At 40.3% G+C, this 20,343-nt stretch overlaps 1 protein-coding gene across 5 annotated transcripts in view; it reads left to right on the forward strand.

Moving 5' to 3' along the window:
• Positions 1 to 20,343, forward strand: part of MAP2K6 (mitogen-activated protein kinase kinase 6) — a 118,166-nt gene that overhangs the window by 8,206 nt on the left and 89,617 nt on the right. For 2 of the 5 annotated variants that reach the window (XM_059671033.1, XM_059671035.1), the window contains exon 2: positions 8,385 to 8,485. The exons of 1 other annotated variant lie outside the window; for it this stretch is intronic. Coding sequence is in view for 1 of the 4 variants with exons in the window: in XM_059671031.1 (XP_059527014.1) it covers positions 14,695 to 14,710 (16 nt within the window). In the remaining 3 variants the exon portion in view is untranslated. Of the gene's footprint in view, positions 1 to 8,384; positions 8,486 to 14,414; positions 14,711 to 20,343 lie in introns of those variants that run through there. 2 more of the 5 variants (XM_059671032.1, XM_059671031.1) reach the window with 1 other exon arrangement.

Here is a 20,343-nt window from a genome sequence, read left to right on the forward strand (position 1 = left end):
TCCCTCCTGCATCTTCTCTCCTAAGCAGAACGAATGAACAAATAAATGAAACCACCATGAGAATGAGTAGCAGAACTCAAGAGGAGAGCTGCCTGATCTCCATAGCCATCCATGTTCCTTTTCATCTGTTGAGACCTCCTGGGCAGTTAGAACTAAAATCACATACTAGCTGACCTAAAAACGGTATTTAGTCCCAGTGTAGGTTCTTGCAGTTTTGTGCTTTCCTTCTCCCTGCTTCTCCTTCCCAAGTTTAGCCACTAAATGAGGTAACTCCAATAGTTGGAGATATCTGAATGAGCCTGTTGGTTTTTTGTTTTTGTTTTTTTGGTTGTTGAAAAATATAATATATTTTTATTAATTTCAGAGAGGAAGGGAGAAGGAGGGAGATAGAGAAACATCAGTGATGACAGAGAATCATAGATCGGCTGCCTCTTGCATACCCCTGCCCTGGGGATCAAGCCCGCAACCTGGACATATGCCCTGACTGCGAGTCGAACTGGGAACCTCCTGGTTCATAGGTTGATGCTGAGCCATGGAGCCATGCCGGCCAGGCAAGCCTGTTGGTTTTTGAGCAGCTGGAATCTGAGAGTAACATCCCAGCTATGAAGCGAATAAAGCATATGTAAACTTTCAAACCAGCCCCAATTTTCTGCATTCAGGTCTGACAAGGGTCTATAAACTCAAACCCTTGCTTGTCTCAATTCTCCTCTGGCATCTGCTACTGGAGTCCCAAGCTTTAGCAAAATGGGCAAAAGTGCCCAACTACTGGAAGGTGCCCCCCAAGTTTTTTCTTGGGTGGGAATTACCCTGAGGCTTAGTTCTGCACGATCCCCCGCCTTCTCCTTGTTTATACGCAGGCACACACGAGTATTGACAGCTATTCCATAACATGAAACCGGGCAAGGGTAGAGTGTGTACACATTCAGAACTCTGCCCTCCGTGCGGAATGGGACGGAAACAAGTTTCAGCAGGACTGTGCCCCCAAAGATGAGGGGATTTAGGGGGAGCGTGTGGAGAGAGAAATCTCTGTGTTCTGTGCCTTCAGGTTCGGTTTCATGAAAAGGGAGGATTGCTGTAGAGTCTCCGTGCTTCTTGCCGTCCACAGGTTCCCAGATGGGGTTATTTTTCAGGGCGCTGCGAGCGCTTAAATACGAACACTGTTTCGTGTATGTGGTGAGGGAAGTAGTTCTCTCCCAAGGCACCACTGGTACAATTAAAGATCAGATGAAACCATGTAAACATTGAGGACCAGGCAAGCAAAGATACAGGGCTCCTTGTGAACTCCGGGGTCTTCTACGTCGCTACTGTGTGCTCAAATGCATGCCCCGGTCTTGGGCAGTCACGGGAGAGGGTCCAGATGTGAGGCGTTTCTACTCTCAGCTCTACACATCTCCCCAGAGTAAACCAAAACAAGCCGAGGGGCTATGCGGTGCCCAAAAGAGTACTATAGTGTCCTCCCTCGATCCTCTCTTCACTTTTATTTAAAGGCAACATGTGGCCCGGCCGGCATGGCTCAGTGGTTGAGCATTGACCTATGAACCAGGAGGTCATGGGTCCCTTCCCAGTCAGGGCACATGCCCAGGTTGTGGGCTCAATCCCCAGTGGGGGTGTGTGAGGAGGCAGCTGATCAATGATTCTCTCTCATCATTGATGTTTCTCTCTCTCTCTCCCTCTCCCTTCCTCTCTGAAATCCATAAAAATGTATTTTAAAGACAACACGTGGTTCATTTCATTCACAAAGAGATTCATGTCCGCATCCTGAAGCCGAGAGCAAGGATCATTAACAGATCAATTGGATACCTGTTTTCCCACGAGTTAAAGATACTTTCCATTCAGAAGCCCAAATCCTTTCAGCCCTCCACCTGCTACAACACTCCTGGTTAGTGACTACTTGCTAAAGTGTGTTAAGAAATGTCTACATCCACTTTCTTTCTTTTTTTTTTTAATATATTTTATTGATTTTTTACAGAGAGGAAGGGAGAGAGATAGAGAGTTAGAAACATCGATGAGAGAGAAACATCCATCAGCTGCCCCTTGCACACCTCCCACTGGGGATGTGCCCGCAACCCAGGTACATGCCCTTGACCGGAATCGAACCTGGGACCTTTCAGTCCGCAAGCCGACGCTCTATCCACTGAGCCAAACCGGTTTTGGCTACATCCACTTTCTGAATACACACAGTGGGCAGACTTCCTGTGACTCCTCATGGAGACTGTAAGTCAAGCTCACTTCATTCTCTAAATGTGACATGGAAATATGTATTTTTTTATATATTTGTTAAATTCAGGAGCACTCATAACCTTGAGGGAAATTGGTCTTTGTTCTTGGAATATTACAAGCACATTGCATAAATTGTCTGTTCCAGTGAATACAGAAATAGAACAAAGAGTGTGCACATATAGCAGCTTGAAAAATGATTTCATATTACTTGTTGTTCCGCTTCTAAAGCATTATACAGAATTGATTGAAGAGATAACTGGAGTATCATCTTCCACAGCTCAGCTCTTCATCTTCCTCATGACGTATTTTTAAAAGGCTGTTTTTAGGGCACGAGGCTCAATTCTTTTTTTTTTTTTTTTTTTTTTTTTTTTGTAAAGCATACTGAATAGATATTTGCTCAGCTCTTATTTCAGGAACATTTTTTTAAAGGATTCTCAGTCAGTGTGAACATGAAATCTTAAAAATACTTCATTTACCTCCACTTACTATCTATTCAAAATGAGCATTAATCATAAACTCCTAAAGTAATTCATTCAGAGGAATTATAGTTAAAAGTTTAATGTACAGGGTGGGCAAAAGTAGGTTTACATTTGTTCATATGGAACATGAGACAACAATTAATAAATAGCAACACAATAAGAACTCTGTTTTGCACACTCACAACTGTAAACCTACTTTTGCCCTGCCCTGTATACATTTTTAGCTAACTCAAAATATAGCTGTGGAATCCATAATAACTGAAGAAAATAGGAACATCATGGACGGAAAGCAATAGATTAACTATGCTACCTATGGGCTGACTTATGGAATACTTATTCAAGTTTCAATATAATGCTATCCGTTTGAAATTCAGAAGATTCTTACAGGATGGTTTTCAGGTCTGGACTTCTCTTAACGTTGATAAAGGAAGACTACTTATTTTCTGTTTAAACTATTACATACGTCCTCCCCCCCACCCCCATTAACCTCTTCCAGCCCGTTCCTATACCCCGCCCCCCTCCTCCCTGAGGCGCTCACCACCCCATTGATTGTGTCCATGGGTTATGTATATATGCATACAAGTTCATTGGTTGATCTCTTCCCACCCACCCTCCTCTCTGAAGTTCATGCCTCTATTTTTGATCATCAGCTTATTTGGTTCATTAGATTCCACATATGAGTGAGATCATGTGATACTTATCTTTCTCTGGCTGGCTTATTTCACCTGGCATAATACTCTCCAGGTCCATCCATGCTGCTGGAATATTTCTTTTCTATGTAAGTTCTTTAACTCACTATGATGGGAAGTAAAATATTTTAGATAAAAACTATCTAGTTGTGTTTTTTTTCTGGTTCTTGCGGGTCATTTTGCATAGAAATTAAGCAATTTTTAAAAAACATAGAATTAAGCAATAAATCTTGCTAAAAGTGTCTCTCTTTTTAAAATACTAATAAAATATCTCCAATACATGCTGAAAGCCCCTTACTGTTTAGTTATTAGATTAACTAAGCTGCTGGAAAACATATTTTGGTGATTTAAAAAATATACCTAAAATAACTTTTAAAATTGAGCTACTTAATGAGTTAAATAATAAAATGGCAGCAACAACTGTAATGGTTACAAGACAAAAGTTAATACAAAGTCAATGAATGTAAGAAATATATAGATAAAATGGAGGATTTAGAATATTAAGGTACTAATGCATTCCAATGACTAGAAAGAACCAAAATAATGTCCTCAATATATTTCTTTAATAAGATCATATAACAACTGATCTTTGAAGTCTGACAACTCTTTTCACCTCTCATTAACTACCACTATACTCCCTGCTGTTTGCTGTGTTAATCTATGACATTATCCAGCCAAAGGCCTATATACTTCATGCCTGAGCTATTCAGCTGCCCTTTAAATCCATTCTACGCCGTGGAATGGAACTGTTTTCTCCAGATGGCCTCCACTTCCTATAAATAAGCATTCAACAGTGTTGTGACTTGCTACAAAGAGAAAATATTTCTTTTTCTTTCCCTCCCATTAAACTAAGCATTCCTGTTCCTGTTTCCTTAAGACGATGGTAACATTCTTCTAATTTCAAAGCTTTCTTATCTCTCCCGTCTAGGTAGGTCACATGCAGTTACATCCCAGTGTTCTTCTATTTCAAATACAGTATTTTCATTCTCAAGGAGCCAATCCCTGTACACCTAATAGAAATAATAATACCCTACGGCCTCACTAGCTAGCGGCCATTGACATCGAAGGCACTCTTCTTAGAGCTTTAGGTGTATCAATTCACGTATCTTCTCAACTACCCCAGGAGGTCAGTACTATTTTCATCACCTTTACACAGACAGGAAACTGAGGCACAGGGAAGTGACCTATTTCACCCAAGTCATAGAACTAGTAATTAGAAGTGCCGGGAGTCCAAACCGGGAATCAAAAAAATCTGAATCAAGTTGACTCCTCCAATGATGATAAACAACAAAGTAGGAATTTATAGATACAGGAATAAACAGAGGGATGTATTTCACATTTGAGGTGCCTTTTTACTCACATCTTGTGTTATAATAATTTTTTTTATCCTAGCTTGGTAGATGGCCAGATACCATAATTGTACGCTGCTTTCATTTTTTATTCTATCCATAAAGTCACATACTTATATTGTGGATGGACTTCAGTTTCTCTAATTTAAACTGAGATGCACTTTGGCTTGGCACCTCATTAAGCTGGAATAAGAACTAATATTGTGAAGTCCGCAAATCCTTTAAAGATTTTATTTTTACATAGCATATTTTATTTTATTTTTAAAAATCTTTATTGTTGAAAGTATTATATAGGTCCTCCTTTTCCCCCCATTAGCCTCTTCCAGCCGGCTCCTGTTCCACACCCACCCCCAGGCCCTCACCACCCCATTGTGTCCACGGTTTGACATAGCATATTTTAAATAAATACTATTAGAAGCTTCATCTACCCCAAATTAATGAGTCATTAAAAGTTAAGAGCCAAGAATTATGTTTTCTCACAAAGCACTATCTGGTTTTTTAAAAAATACATTCAAATGTCTATCAAAAATCTGTAGACTAAGCTTCCTAAATCATGGATCTCATGGAAAGAAGTTTAAGAAAATGATACACACAATTCCCTACATTTTTCTTTGGAATTTCCACAAGCATTCCAAAATGTAGTCACAGTGCCAGATGGTGTTACCATACGCCCGTTTCTTTATATACCCAGCACCCAATTTGGCAATGTACTCCCAAACTGTTTAATAAATGCATTTTGATATCTATTTGGATTTGTAAGTACCAGAAACAAAAGGGTAAACAAGGCCCCGAGAAAGGAAATCTCTCCTTGTCTTTGAGGTTATCTTCATCTCCCATCTAAATGCCAGTCAGGTAAGGCTGCTGGAAAGGGGCTCTGAAATAGCCGACGAATTCCAGAGGCAGCAGCATGCAGGCTAGCACACTCTGCTGTTATACTCCTTATAATATAGCAGACAGAACCATGAACAGGCCTGGAGCATGTAGGTCATGCTGCTGCACCATAAAAAGGTCAACCTTGCCCAACTGGTATGGCTCAGAGATTGAGCATCAACCCAGGAGCCAAGAGATCCCCAGTTCGATTCCCAGTCAGGGCACATGGCCAGGTTGCAGGCTAGATCCCCAGTAGGAGGAGTGCAGGGGGCAGCTAATCAATGATCCTCTCTCATCATTAATGTTTTTTTCTCTCTATCCCACTCCCTCCCTCTCTCTCTCTCTCTCTCTCTCTCTCTCTCAAAAAAAAAAAAAAAAAAAGAGGTCATCTTAATCTTAACCTCTTCATGGTAGGAAGCACAATTGATAAAATACCACCAAATGTTCATTATATTCTCAAATAGCTACTTTCTAATAGGATACAATAGCCTAATACATATAAAATACTATTTGGTTACACAATATATTAATTTAGAACATATTAGAATCCGTTGTTTTTATGAGTTTGGCCCACAAATAAAATTACTAGTCTACCCACTTCAAAAGAGAATAAATATGGAAAATCAGTAGTATTTGCTACTTATCTGCCATATGCTGTTAATTATAAAAATTCCCTTTGGACACTCATCCTAATGTAACAATTAAGAAAAAGTTAATTTATCAGGTTATCTCTAGTTATTTCTATACCACGGTAGTTCAGTTTCCTAATTTTCTGTGGATTTTTGAACATTTCCTACAACCTGCATGTATCACTTATCTCAAATATTTCCCACAATATTTTATAGTTGTTGTGTTTTTTTAAGTCTAGCAGGTCAGTATGACCTGAATTATTCAGGTCTGTGACTGAAGCCTAGAGCCATCTATTAATATCGATGTAAACAGATCAAGGAGCCTTGAAAGGCACAACACTTTGTCCTATATCATTGTTTCTAACTCATCCTCAGATAACACAGCATTTACTGAATTGTCACAGTGTGTTGGCTCAAGTACAGAGTGTAATGGAGACACACAGATTTATTTTGGACTTTATAAGTCCTGAATTGAGCTTTTCCTATTCATAACAAATATAAAATGAAACAAAATGTTACCAGGTTACTCTTTGCCTGGAAAAGGCACAATTTTAGGGCATTTATTGAGAGCCTCCTAGCTTAAGACTAGGTTGGGTAGCCTAAGACTAGCTTGGATAGCCTAAGACTAGATTGGATAGCCTAAAACTAGGTTGGGTAGCCTAAGACTAGCTTGGATAGCCTAAGACTAGATTGGATAGCCTAAGACTAGATTGGATAGCCTAAGACTAGGTTGGGTAGCCTAAGACTAGGTTGGAAAGCCTAAGACTAGGTTGGGTAGCTTAAGACTAGCTTGGATAGCCTAAGACTAGATTGGATAGCCTAAGACTAGATTGGATAGCCTAAGACTAGGTTGGGTAGCCTAAGACTAGGTTGGAAAGCCTAAGACTAGGTTGGGTAGCCAAAGACTAGGTTGGGTAGCCCAAGACTAGGTTTGGTAGCCTAAGACTAGGTTGGGCAGCCTAAGACTAAGTTGGATAGGTTAAAATAAGGAGCTAGGACTCAGAAGACAAGTCTTTACATCTGCAGTGAAATCAGGTTAAATCACATGTTTTTCCGTCTTGTCCAAGTAAAGTAACAACATGGGCTGATGATAATAAACTGGGATGTTAGGACAACCTATTTCACAGTGTCACTATAAGGATACAATGATACGGTGTATGAGGAAAGAGCTTGCAAACTTTAAATATTACAGAGATGTTATTAACATTGCCTACAAGACTTTCAGCTTCTCAGGCCAGGGAGTATAATCTGTCCATTTTCTTAAAACTATACCATACCTGTCACAACTGTAGGTCTTATGAAAAGCCTCTTACTTTTTATAGTGGGTCATAATAAACTGGGGTGCTTCCCTCTTCTCTTTTCTTTTGGTCCTTGGAATAAAACGATTTGTGATATGTGTGTTTTATAGCAGACATTGCCAGTATGGGCTATTTTGATTTTTTTCTTAATCCTTCTCTAGTTCACAGACCTAGTATTTAAACATACTAGGACTTGAATATCCTGAGAGATATGTAGGAAAAATAAAATAGATGGAAAGTTAGATATACTCAAGGAAAACTGAAAGTTAATTTTTTCTTATGTTTCGAGGTCCATGATTCTTACAATAAATGCTTAAGTTAATGAATCTATGAATAAATATTTATAACAGGCTTGCTATGCACCCCCTGATGTGCTATATAGGATCTCTGTCATGTTCAACAGTATTCTGAAGGATTTTATGGTATATTTGTGGAGTGAGGACTTTAGTAATAGAAACAGTTCAAGTACAGGGTATTTGGAAAATAACTAAATCCCTTTGGAAATGCATTAATCAGTAACTGGGATTTATAGGAACATGTAGACAAGATCCATTTGTAAATCAAGGTCCGGACACTTATCCTGTAAAGGGCAAGACAGTAAATATTTTAGGCTTTGTGAGCTAGACAGTCTCTGACACATTATTCAATTCTGTTGTAGTTCAAAAGCAGCCATAGGCAATGAATACGTGAATGGATGCAGCTGTGTTCCAATAAAACTTTATTCACAAAAAGAGCAGGCATGATGAATTTGGAGCATGAGCCATTATTTGACCACTCCCATTATAAATAAATTCTCCCAGCTCTTTCTATCATTGAATAAATGTTCAATATGCACCTTTTATGTCTCCAGGGCATGCATCAGTCACCCTTGACCTTTGTAATACGTCACCTTTGACAACGGAAATGGCAGCCACGACCAGATTCTTCATTCCTTTAAGGCTGAAAATGAAGGTACAGTACAAACGTGAGGTTCTGGAGATGTTCTCTCTGGAAGAAGTGACAAAGTGAGATAGCTGGGAATCTGGGTGCCAAGGTGCTATTCTTCTTGAATCACCCTATATAATGCAGATCAACAATTAATTCAATGTGGAGTGAGGAATGTTACAAAGGAGTTCCAAATTGTAACTTGAACCTCACGTATAGAACACAACTATTTATCTGGCTTTCTGTAGAGCTCTGACTTCTTCAGACTTTCAAAAGCCAAATAGGGCAGGATCAGAGAAGAAAATGAGTGAGTGTTATATGAGAGAAAGGAATATGTGTACATATATACACATGTGTATGTGTATGGGTATACATATATATGAAAAAGAGATCGATTGATTTGGTTAGGATGGAAGGAGAAGGAACAGTATACGCATATTGATTCAAAGTGCTTCACTACTTGCCAGTGCTCTAACACACCACACAGATGATATACTAACACCTTTACAGGGTTAATTCGAGGCTGGAATAATTTCTATTCTTACCTTCCTAGAATCTACATCTTTTCTCAGTCAGCTCATGCTAATATATCTGGCCGAGACTCAATGTGGTTTTGGGGCAAGGTTGAAGCAGCCACACACTGGAGCTCTACATAGCTCCTTGACTGCTAAAAAACACCGAATTTTCATATTACACTTTTTTTTTCTTTTAATTCAATGAGAATGTAATCCATTGAGGGCTCTGGATGGTTGGTTGGCATTTCCATTAGATAATCAGACACGATTAATTTGAAAGGTTGTTGGTAGTAAAAAAAATCTAGAATCTTAATAGGGGTCTTAATAAAATATTAGCCAAATATTTTTTTAGAAAGTTATATATCATAAGTAAGTAAAAATTATTCTTCCTAGCAAGTTTCTTTTACGCTGCCATTTTTAAACTTTTAACAAAGAATTCTAAGATACACTAATCAAGGTGTTTTAGATTAATTTATTCAGTATGTAATAAATCCACCAGATCAAGAAGTACTGATTAAACACATATTATGTGTATGACATATGCTGGGCCTGGGGCTATGTGATAAAGATGAAACTATCTCTTCCCAAGCTTAGACTCCAGGGACAAATCCAGACAAGCAAGCAGGTCTGCCCACAGGAGTAGGTTAGAAATATGCAAGGAACAAGAGATTGAGGGGAAGAGGTTAGATTTGTACTCAAGTAACATTACTGAAAGGTAATATTAGATATATGGCTCATAATAGCTAACAAATGCCATCAGAATTTAAAGGGGAGGATGCTATTTTATAAAAGAGCTGGATGTGATCAAGGATAAGATCATGGAAGAGATAGAATTTAGAAAAATGAAGACTTAGATGACACTGGTCAGTATGACTCAGTTTGTTGAGCATTGTCCTGTGCACCCAAAGGTCACCAGTTCAATTCCAGGTCAGGGTACATACCCTGGTTGTAGCTTCAGTCTGTGGGGAAGGAGCTGATCAATGGTTCTCTCTCCCCTTCCCTTCCTCTCTCTCCAAAAAACCCAATAAAAACAATTAAATAAATAAAAAATGAATACTTTGGTGGGGACCAGAGAAAGGTGAAGACATAGCCTAGCATCAGTTAACACAGAGAAGCAGTGACATGCAAATTCATGTCTCAAATGAGATAAGTAATCCTGTTTTGGCCAGATTGCTTAAACAAAGGACATTTAAGAGTAGATGAGTGAGAGAGATATGGCTAAAGAAGGTATAGTTGCGTCATATTGGGGAGGGTACTGGAAGCTAAGCTGAATCTATTTTGGGATTTTTCAAAATTCCTGCCAACAATTGTAATTCATTGTGATATATTTTAATCAGCAAAATAAAATCTGTACGTAAAGATTACCGTACAACTGCAACTCATCGTCTGTTCCCTTAAACCAATCCCCCACATGTCTCTCCCCAGTATACTTCGTTGTTATAACACACCTATTTACACCATCATTTTTCGAGAAAAGTAGATATTCAGATTTGAACTCTTAGCGTTACCGTCCGTGCTTCCTTTCCCATGGTCCTGACATCTAGAAGACACTGTTGGAAAACATAAACGTCATGTGCATATGAGTACTGCTACCTGGGAGGCAATATTGCACACTGTAATATGAATATTTCTTGTTTCAGCTCTGTGATGGTCATTGGTTGTTTTGCCAGGGCCAGGGATCAGGAACCCTTCTAATTCCCAAACAGAAAGCTGTTTAGCCAATGTAAAAAACAGAATGTGTGATCACAGCTCTTTTCCTCTCTTGAAATCACTGGTGGCTTTAATCGGACAAGTGAGCGACGCTTCGAGCTGTGGAATGCTAGAACTGGAAGGGGCCTGCGTCTGACCCTCCTGTATTTTCGTGGAGCAAAAAGAGGCTCAGAAAGGGGAAGTGACCTGCCTTAGGAGACACAGATAACTTTTTCTACACCCAGGACTAGAACACACATCTCCTAGATTCTAGTGTTTTTCTTACATCAAAAGTTACATCTTACCCAATCTCATTAGCTTTAAATGATCTTAAAAAATAGAGCACCAGTGGCTCCCAATGGATCACTCTGCAGCAGGGCTTCTCAAGTGCAGCACTACTGACATTGGACCAGACCATTCTTTGTTGTGGGGGCTTCCTGTGCGTTGTAGCGTGTTTGCCGGCATCGCTGAACTCTACCTACTAGATATCAGCATCCTCACTCCCCCCCACCCCCTTGGTTATGACAACCAAACATGTCTCTAGACAGTGCTGAATGAACCCTGGGCCAGGAGGAGGGGGATGATGTAGGAGGGGGAAATGTTATCACTGTTTTTGACACCCTAAACCCACCACTTTCCCCACCCCACATATACCTCTAGAATAATTCTTTCATGGCCAGTCTGACTGAATCTAAGGTTCTCTTTCCAAAAATCTAATCCCCGTAACCTGACAGCACAAGGCCTTCCACCGGTGTTCTAGTTTCTCTTGCAGTTGGAATCTAGTTTACTCCCATCACTGGAATCTAGTTTTTCTAGATTAGCCATGGTCATAGGTCCTGTCCTTATCTACTCCATTCATTATTTCAGCACCTACTATATGCTAGATACTGGGCACTGGGCACAGACGTCTCTCTCTGGTCTTCAGTAGCCCCGTCCAATCTTCTGGGGGAGACAAATACGTACATGAACACCTGTCAGCCTTAAGATGAGTGTTATGAGATAGGTATGTGCAGGGTACTACACAATTAGGGACTATATTTCATTCACAGTGAAGGTGGTCACAGGAAGTGGCCGAAAGGAAAGTGCCAGCTAAGCCAGCCGTAGCTTCAAGGACAAATCAGAATGCACTAGGTAGAGAAAGGAAAAGGCTTGCAGCAGAGGGAGTAGTGTATTGAAAAGCAAGGAGGAAGAAAACCTGGCTTCTGGCTATAGCATCAACATTGGGTGAGGAATGAAGCTGGAGCAGAAAAGCAGGGGCCAGGTCTTGAGGAGCCAATTAAACCAGGCCAAGGAATCTGCAGTTGATCTTGAAGGTAACTAGATGCCGGGGAGAGTGCATCGACCTGGCAATTTAGAAAGACCTGAAGTGCAGAAAATGACCAATATGGGGGCTTCGAAGCAGGAGTTCAGGCCCCCCTCAAGATAAACATCTGATGTACTGTCTAGTAAAAGAACAATCGCGCCAGAGTTCACCCTTGCGCATCTCAACGTGGAAGGGATTCTTGTCCCAGGAGCATCGCCACAAACGGGCAAGGCCCACGGAGGGACACCCCCTTCCTCCACTGGGCAGAGGGACCCTTTAATCACCAAGGCAAGAAGAAAAACCCTTTCCTCTGGCATCTAAGACTTCACAGAGAGGCTGATTTCCCGATGGAAATTCAAAACACTGTACTCTTCCCAGAAAGAAAAAAACAGATGAAGCTTCCTATTTTTAAAGATATGGTTCGGCTAATTTACGGGTCAAAGGAATTTTGCACGCCTGCGTATTTGTGCACTGGCTGTTGAACAGCTCATCGTGTCTATGGGAATATGAATTTCAGGTTGGCTTGCAGAACACAATCCGTTTGCCAGCCCGTGAACTGTGCATGCCTTCGCAGGGAATGTCTGAGCAGAAATGACGGTAATAAAATGCACCGGACAAGCTGTGATGAGAGCTCTTCCATAAAGAAGGGAGTCTGGGGCCACCGAAGAGCAATGCTGCTGACCGACCCCACATAAGATGCAAATGGAAGCGAGCTCGAGGCTGTCCAGGCCCTGCCGGGGCTAAGCGGGTCTGCGTGCCCTCTAGGGCCTGCCACCTAGCAGGTGCTCCCTCAGCTCTGGGAAAAGTGAGGCGGGTACCCGGCAGTGGCTCTCCAGGCCCACAGACCCGCTGGTTCGATGAGGCGCAAGAAAGCAAGGACGAGACAGGCAGCATGGACTTGCCCAGGACGGGGAAGTAAGCTAGTAAGTCCCTCTCTCTTAGGAGCAGAAGCCCATAGGAACACGAGGTGACTTGACTTCATAAGCAGGTCAGTAGAGGGGACCAACTTAAGTAAGTGCATGTGAGGCCCATGGCCTGCTGTGATTTAAGAGCTATTTGTAGCTGAAAGATGGTGGCCTTTTTCCTTCTGACTCATCCATTGCTCGGAAGGCCCTAGCTTCCTAGAATTCTTCACGAAATTCCAATCGTGAGGGCCTCATTTTGCGTTTTCACTACTGACCTGATCTATCTCTTGCCCCTCCCAGTGGCGGCAGGCAACTTTTCCTTCTTAAAGCTGTGCTGTGATGAAGCTACTGCCTCTTTTCAAAAACCTTCTCACCACCTCTCAGAGACCTGCAGAATAAAGTCCAAACCTCTAGCCTGCCTTTACAGGATAGCTCTGCAGAGTCCTCACCTGTAAATTCCACCCCCCGCCCCCACCACCTTTGTAGACTGGTCAATATGGTATCCTTAGTGTTTCCTAAATAGACGGCCTTCATTCCTTCACTGCGCTTGGCTCATACCCCAGAGGCCTGAAACTCTCAGTTCTTCCCTCTCTACCTTCAAAGCACATTTCCTAGTCTGGTCCTACTAGGTGCAGTAGAAGTCTGAGCTGATTTCAACCCCTCACCCCTCTCCACTCCTTGCATGGAATTATTCTACGCACCCCAGTCCTCCATGAGCAATAGTGACAAGTGGAGGAACGACCCAAAGCCCTAGAAAGGTGCCTGGCACATTTTAGGAGCTCAACAAATGTCTGTTAATTTCGTTGAAGAAATTCAACAGATCAAATATTTGACACTGTGAATTTAAGATTATCACCCATTCTCGCTTTGACCAGGACTCCTCCTCCACCCCCCACCCCCCAGGTGAGAAAAAGCATCTAAATATTTTAACTTTGATCAAGTTAGCTTTGATATATAAAAAGCAGAACTTCCTCTTTAACCACAGAAATATGAACTCCCACTCCACCCACCCCTACTATTGAATTCAAGTTACTTGAAAATCACCGACCTGGATCATTTACTAAAACGTTGCATCTTCCCTGCAGTTGCAAAGGTAACCTTACCTCTAGCTAGCCAAGTCACCAACAGATTCTCCATGCGAGAAAAATGTTTTTGAAAATGGAGGTGTGAGTATAAAACACCCACAGGCAGGAATAGAACTACAGGTGCTGCCTGCAGGCGCAGGACACCCAAACGGACCTTCTGAGCGAGCCCAAAGCTTTTAGCCAACATAATGTTCTTCAACTGTTGTTTCAGGGGCTTTTCGATAACAAAAGTCCCCCCTCCCCCTGGTCCTAACTTTTTTTGCCCACCCCTTACTGCCCAGTGAGTGTCTGACTTATCTGAGCGCAATCTTTGTCGCACGCAGTCGTCTCGCTCAGACACCGGAGCAACCACGTTTCCTTAAATCAGAGCCCGGTGGACTCTGCCCGTGAACTACATTACCCAGCGGACCCCGCGCCCTTCGCAGGAAGGACGTCTGCGCACAAGATACTCAGTTCCAAGTTTGGAGCTTTTAGCTGCCAGCCCTGGCCCATCATGTAGCTGCAGCACAGCCTTCCCTAACGTTGCAACTGGGGGAAAAATCACTTTCCAGTCTGTTTTGCAAGGTGTGCATTTCTATCTTGATTCTCTGAAAGTCTATCTGCTGCATCGGTCAAGAGAAACTCCACTTGCATGAAGATTGCACGCCTGCAGCTTGCATCTTTGTTGCAAAACTAGCTACAGAAGAGAAGCAAGGCAAAGTCTTTTGTGCTCCCCTCCCCCATCAAAGGAAAGGGGAAAATGTCTCAGTCGAAAGGTAAGAGCCTATTTGCATCAATTGCAAAAATGCAAAGGGTTGTGCATGCATTTATGAATGCACGGATGCAATTTTCGCCTAGCGATTGCATGTTTAAGTTTGAGGTTTTCCACAGCTCAGTTGCATTTCCTGTTTAGTATGTGTCTTTTTTTTTTTCTTTTTGCAGACACAGAGAGTTCCTGTAAGGCAGGGCTTGCAGTTCAGCTGTGCATTGACGTTATTTGCATTCTTCTGCTAGGATTACTGAGCTCTTTTTGCCTTTTGCACAGTCAGGAGAGATAGAGCAGGTTGGTAGCGTCTAAATGTGCAATGCTTTATATAATTACAAAATTCTTTTGGTATGCACGCATATTATAAGTAATTTTCTGTGCAACAGAAATACAAACTTTTTAAAAGTCTGTGGGTGAAGATGAAAGGTAAAACTTGAGTTAAACTAGTAGGAAATTAATGTAATCTTATATTCCTTTGGGAATGAGCCGTCGCTGTGCCAGTATTTAGCTAAATTTCCAGTGATATGCTTTGAACATTAAGCAACTTTTGATTTTTAAAGGAAGTAAAGGTGAAGTGTGCATAATAGCATATTACAAAAAAAAAAGCAGACAAGGAGTCTTTCTCTCGGAGATTTTGCACTTTACACTAATTGCTTATTGACTCAAAATATTTAGAAGCAGTAACGAGGACATTGATGTTTTATGTCTTCCCATTTGGGAGGTACGTTGCATCTCGGCAGGGAAAATATTGGGAGAAAACTGTACTTTGAAACATTACACCAGCGTGGAGGGACTGTCCTGTTTCATTAACAACCATAATGAAATCTTTTAAGTGTAATTGCATATATTTAGGCACTTATAATAGGTCAGAAGTTCCGGGTTATGGTGTTTTGTTTTATTCAATGTTTTTTGTTTGTTTGTTTGTTTTTGTTTTACACAGCTATATTTTGGAGGCTTAATGTCATGCTGGGGAGGGGATTAAAAATATAAAATTCCTGCCATGGCATCAGAGAGCTGAGGAGGTTCTGTCAGGTGCTCTATCACCCTAAGTCACTTGTTTCAGAACAAATCCCTAACCTTAGAGAGAATGTATGCCAAAGAGAATGTATGATTGAAGAGGTGAGTTAAACACCAGGGTAGTTAGGCTACCTGAGGGCACAATGTAAGTAAGTATGCAGTGTAAGTACTAGGGTAAGAGCTGGTGAAATTAATGTGTTTCATAAGCTTTCTGCCACTTTTTTTTTTTTTTTTGTAGTAGTTGCGCCACTTTTTAATTCTGCTGGATGGGAATCGTACATGTTAGCCCAAGAAGAAAGTGATATGTGTTCTCAAAAGTTCGAGGTAGGGCTCTGTTTTTCTTTGAGATTAGGAGAGCATGAAAATCAAAAAACCTGGGAGCTAAAGTCCCTAGGAATTGGCCTTTGAGGTGCAGAGGTTCCTTAATAACAGGGGAAACCTACAATCTCCTAATTGATCAGAGAGGTAACAGCTTAGAAGGGATGTTCCATGCTTTGATGTATTAAAGAGATGGCATCTAGTTAGTTTGTATTTGGTATCGATTCACTCATTCATTCAATTCAGTTTAATAGTTTAGCATATATAAATATATTATGACATATATGTGTATATATGTATGTATTAATAAACATAATATAATAAATATAATATAATATAATATATATCCCCACACACTGCACAGGATTTGAGTGCATACAAAAGTATTTAAAATGTAGTTGTTTGCATGAGGAAACTTACCAAGTGGTTAGTGAAAGAAAGCATGTATTGCTGAAAGACAGCAAGTCATTATAATACAAGATAATCGCATAGCTAGTGAAGAGAAATGGCCAAAGTTGGAGTTTAAAGATCTCTCTGGGAGATAGTCAGGAAGATTTCAGGAGGAAAGTGGTGTTAGTCACAATCTTATCTTTGGACCTCAGGGTCTAAACTAAATCAGGTTTCTATTTGCATTTTTTGGGGCCCACTCCTACGGTAGAGCAAGTTTTTGAGTTGGGAAGCTAAAAGAGATACTACCCTGGTATGCTTCCATTATGGGTATGCCCATAATAAATCAGGTAGCTTTCTTAACTGGGTTCCATTTGGAAGGTGCATCTGGTGTGAACTTGGGGTTCCTGTCCCAAAGGAAAGTCATTGATAAAAATAAGTAGGTGATCATTTCAGAAATGACGAAGGAGCCCTGGCCTGGATTTTAAATGTGGAATTGGCCTCATTCAGCTATGGTATTCTCAAATGGCCAAGGCATTTTTTTTTTTTTCAATATCAAACTTCTTTGTAATACTAGAACCAAATGAAATGGGAGGAAAAGTGAAAGGTGGATACAACCTCTTAGCACATGAAGAACTTAACAACATGTTGAATTCAGGGGCCTTTCCGAACGTTCTAGAATCACTATAATTCGGTTTTACAGACCTCTAATTTAAGGCACAGCACAGGCAAAAGAATTACAGGCTCCCTGGGAGCTGGAAGGACTGGGTTGCTTCTTTCCAGCCTTCCCAACAGTGAGATTCCGAGAAAGAATTTCTTAAAAAGAAATGTTGTTTTCCACTGTTGTAACTTTAGGTGGTATGCTTTGCAGCTTGTTTATATTAGCTGTCTGGGGTTGAGCTGACATTTTTCAAATATTAGAAGTGGTAGCCTGCCTTTTGAGGAAATCTGAAGTGTAAGTTAACAGGAAGGGTACCCAGAAAGTGCAGGAACTCCTTCACTTTACAGGAAGACAGGCTACAGGAAAAATGTGTCATCTACATTACCCGGGAGAGCAAAACTATTGTTATCGGCCATAATGATCGGAGGGAGGGAGGGAGGGAAACAGCAGGGGAGCGGGGTCAGGCATTTCCTAGGTCACCTGAAAATATACAAAAAGTTTGCCCCCATTAAAATGCACTCTTCCTCACCTCTTCCTCCATTCACCTTTTTAAAAATATTAGCTTATCTTGGTTTAATATAGTAAATATTAGAGAGTCGCCTTTTAAAATCATTTTAAAATAAAAAAAAATCACCTTTAAAAAATAAACTACTAGGTCAATCATGACATGAGAAATGCCTGCAAGGCATAATCCAGAAGCATGTGGGAGAGAGATAGGCAGGGACTTAACCCCTCCATGGGCTCTTTGCTTTTGAAATTCATTCCACCCTGGGAAATGAGATGTGCTAATTTCTCATTCCCTGCAAATTCCTTTGTTGGGTTATACCAGCCGGACTCGTCATGCTTAGCCTGTAATCTGAGCCAGTATGTTTTAGACGCTCGTCTGTCTCAGGACACAGAATCAGAATAGGTACCTTGGGTTTCCGGAGCTTGTTTTGTATTGGTGTGGCCTTCAGCACTTGACAGCAAGAGGCAAGTCAGAGGCAGGGGCCTGTAGGGGGTCTCTGGTGGTAAATTTAATGCTGGAGGAAATGGTTAAGATTCTCACCCCTTTGTTTTTCTCAGATTAGTATTATTGTAACCACTTTTCAGTGTTCTAAAATCTGAAAGATCTATAAGGACTATTTTTAAAAGGTAAAAAATATGTAAATCATACTTGTTCATTATAGAAATATTCAAAAATATAGAAAAGGAAAATAAGAATCACCAGTTACCATTTTAGCATATGTCCTTCTAGATTTTTTTTCTATATGTATATGAATGAATCCAAAATGTGTATAAAATTAATTTATATTTAGTAACCTTTTGTTTTACTTCCCAATATACTCTGAAATATTTCCAAGTTAATCTGTTTCACCATTCATAATATCTAATTCTATTGTATCTATTTAAATAGAACTTTAGTGTTTATTAACTTATTAAAAATTGAGGTATAATTAACATACAAAATTATATTAGATTGAAGGTGTACAACATGATTCAATATCTATCTGTATAAAAGCCTAAGCGACTGTTCGACCGTTCGACTGGTAGCTGTAACGCTCAGTGACCACCAGGGGGCAAACGCTCAATGCACAGGCATGGAAACATGGAACAGACTGATGAATCTCAGAGGAAAGGGGTAAGGGGAGAGAGCGGGAAGAGATTAACCAAAGATCTTATATGCATACTAGCGACCCGGTGCACAGATTCGTGCACTGGTGAGGTCCCTCGGCCTGGCCTGCGGGGATCAGGCTGAAACCAGCAGTACAACATCCCCCGAGGGGTCCCGGATTGCGAGAAGGTGCAGGCTAGGCCGAGGGACCCCACCGGTGCACGAATCTGTGCACTGGGCCTCTGGTTTGTATATATTATGAAATGATCACAAGTGTAGTTAATAACCACTACCATATATTACTTGGAGATTCTGTGTGTAATGAGAACTTTTAAGATTTACTTTCTTTGCAACTTTCAGATATGCAATACAGTATTATTAACTGTAGTCACCATGCTGTACATTACATTCCCATGACTTATTTATGTTATAACTGGAAGTTTGTATCTTTTGACCATTTAACACCCATTTTGCCCACCCCCACCAATGTGTTCTGTGTATCTATGAGCTCAGCTTTTGCTTTTTGTTTTTTGGATTTCACATATAAGTGAGATCATATGGTATTTGTCTTTGTCTAATTTATTTCACTTAGCACAATACTCTCAAGTTCTATACATATTGTTGCAAGTGGCAATATTTTATTCTCTTTTATGGCTGTCTATATATATATATATGAATATATATGCACGTCAATATATATGTGTATATATATATATATATATATGTCACAGTTTTTTATCCATTCATCTGTTGAAGGATACTTTAGTTGTTTCCATATCTTGGTTATTGTAAATAATGCTGCAAAGAACACGGGAGAACTATTAACTTCCAGTATTATGAGTATTACCATGATGATGATCCCTGTCTATGTTTTTGTGCATTCTATGGCTTTAGACTAAATTGCCATGGCTATCCAATTCTTCTCCACTCTCCATTTTCATCTCCACCTTTTAAATAGCTTTTTAAGTTATTGTAAAAGGATATATACTCGCTGAAAATAAATTCAAACCAAAGAGAAATTCATTATAAGGAAATAAGAATCCTCATTCACACAGCGCAGAGCTAATTAATACCAGTTAAGGTTTTGGTGACTATCTCCTTGCATTTGCACATGCATACATATATACTTATGCATGCTATTTTGCACACTATATATGACATTTTGCAACTTGCTTTATACTCTACCATATATCTTGGACATCTTTTCATATTTACACACATATAGTTACCACATTCTTTTTAACAGTTGCTTATTTTAATTTGTAAAAATGTAGCCATTTAGTCAATCCTCAATTAGACTTTCACATAGTTTCAGGTTTTTTTTAACAGCTGTAAACAAACTTGCAAGGAATACCTTGAATATACATCTTTGCACATTTGCCCTATTATGTCTTTAGAATGACTTCCTAGAAGTGGAAGTGCTAGGTCAAAGGGCATGCATGGATGTATGGCCAAATTGCCCTCCAGAGAGCTAATAACACATTCTTATTTCCACCAATAATGCTTGGAAGTGTCCATTCTGTTCTTTTAAACATCATGGTGAATATTGCCAAATACAGTAAATTGTTCTCCAGAAAGGTTATGCCTACTTTCCTGCATCCTAGGTAGAATAATTTTAAGAAATCTCTACCACCCTGGCCGGGTGACTTAGTTGATTGGAGCTTCA

This window comes from Myotis daubentonii, chromosome 16, assembly GCF_963259705.1.
Source record: "Myotis daubentonii chromosome 16, mMyoDau2.1, whole genome shotgun sequence".
In the NCBI taxonomy this organism is placed as follows: Eukaryota; Metazoa; Chordata; class Mammalia; order Chiroptera; family Vespertilionidae; genus Myotis; species Myotis daubentonii.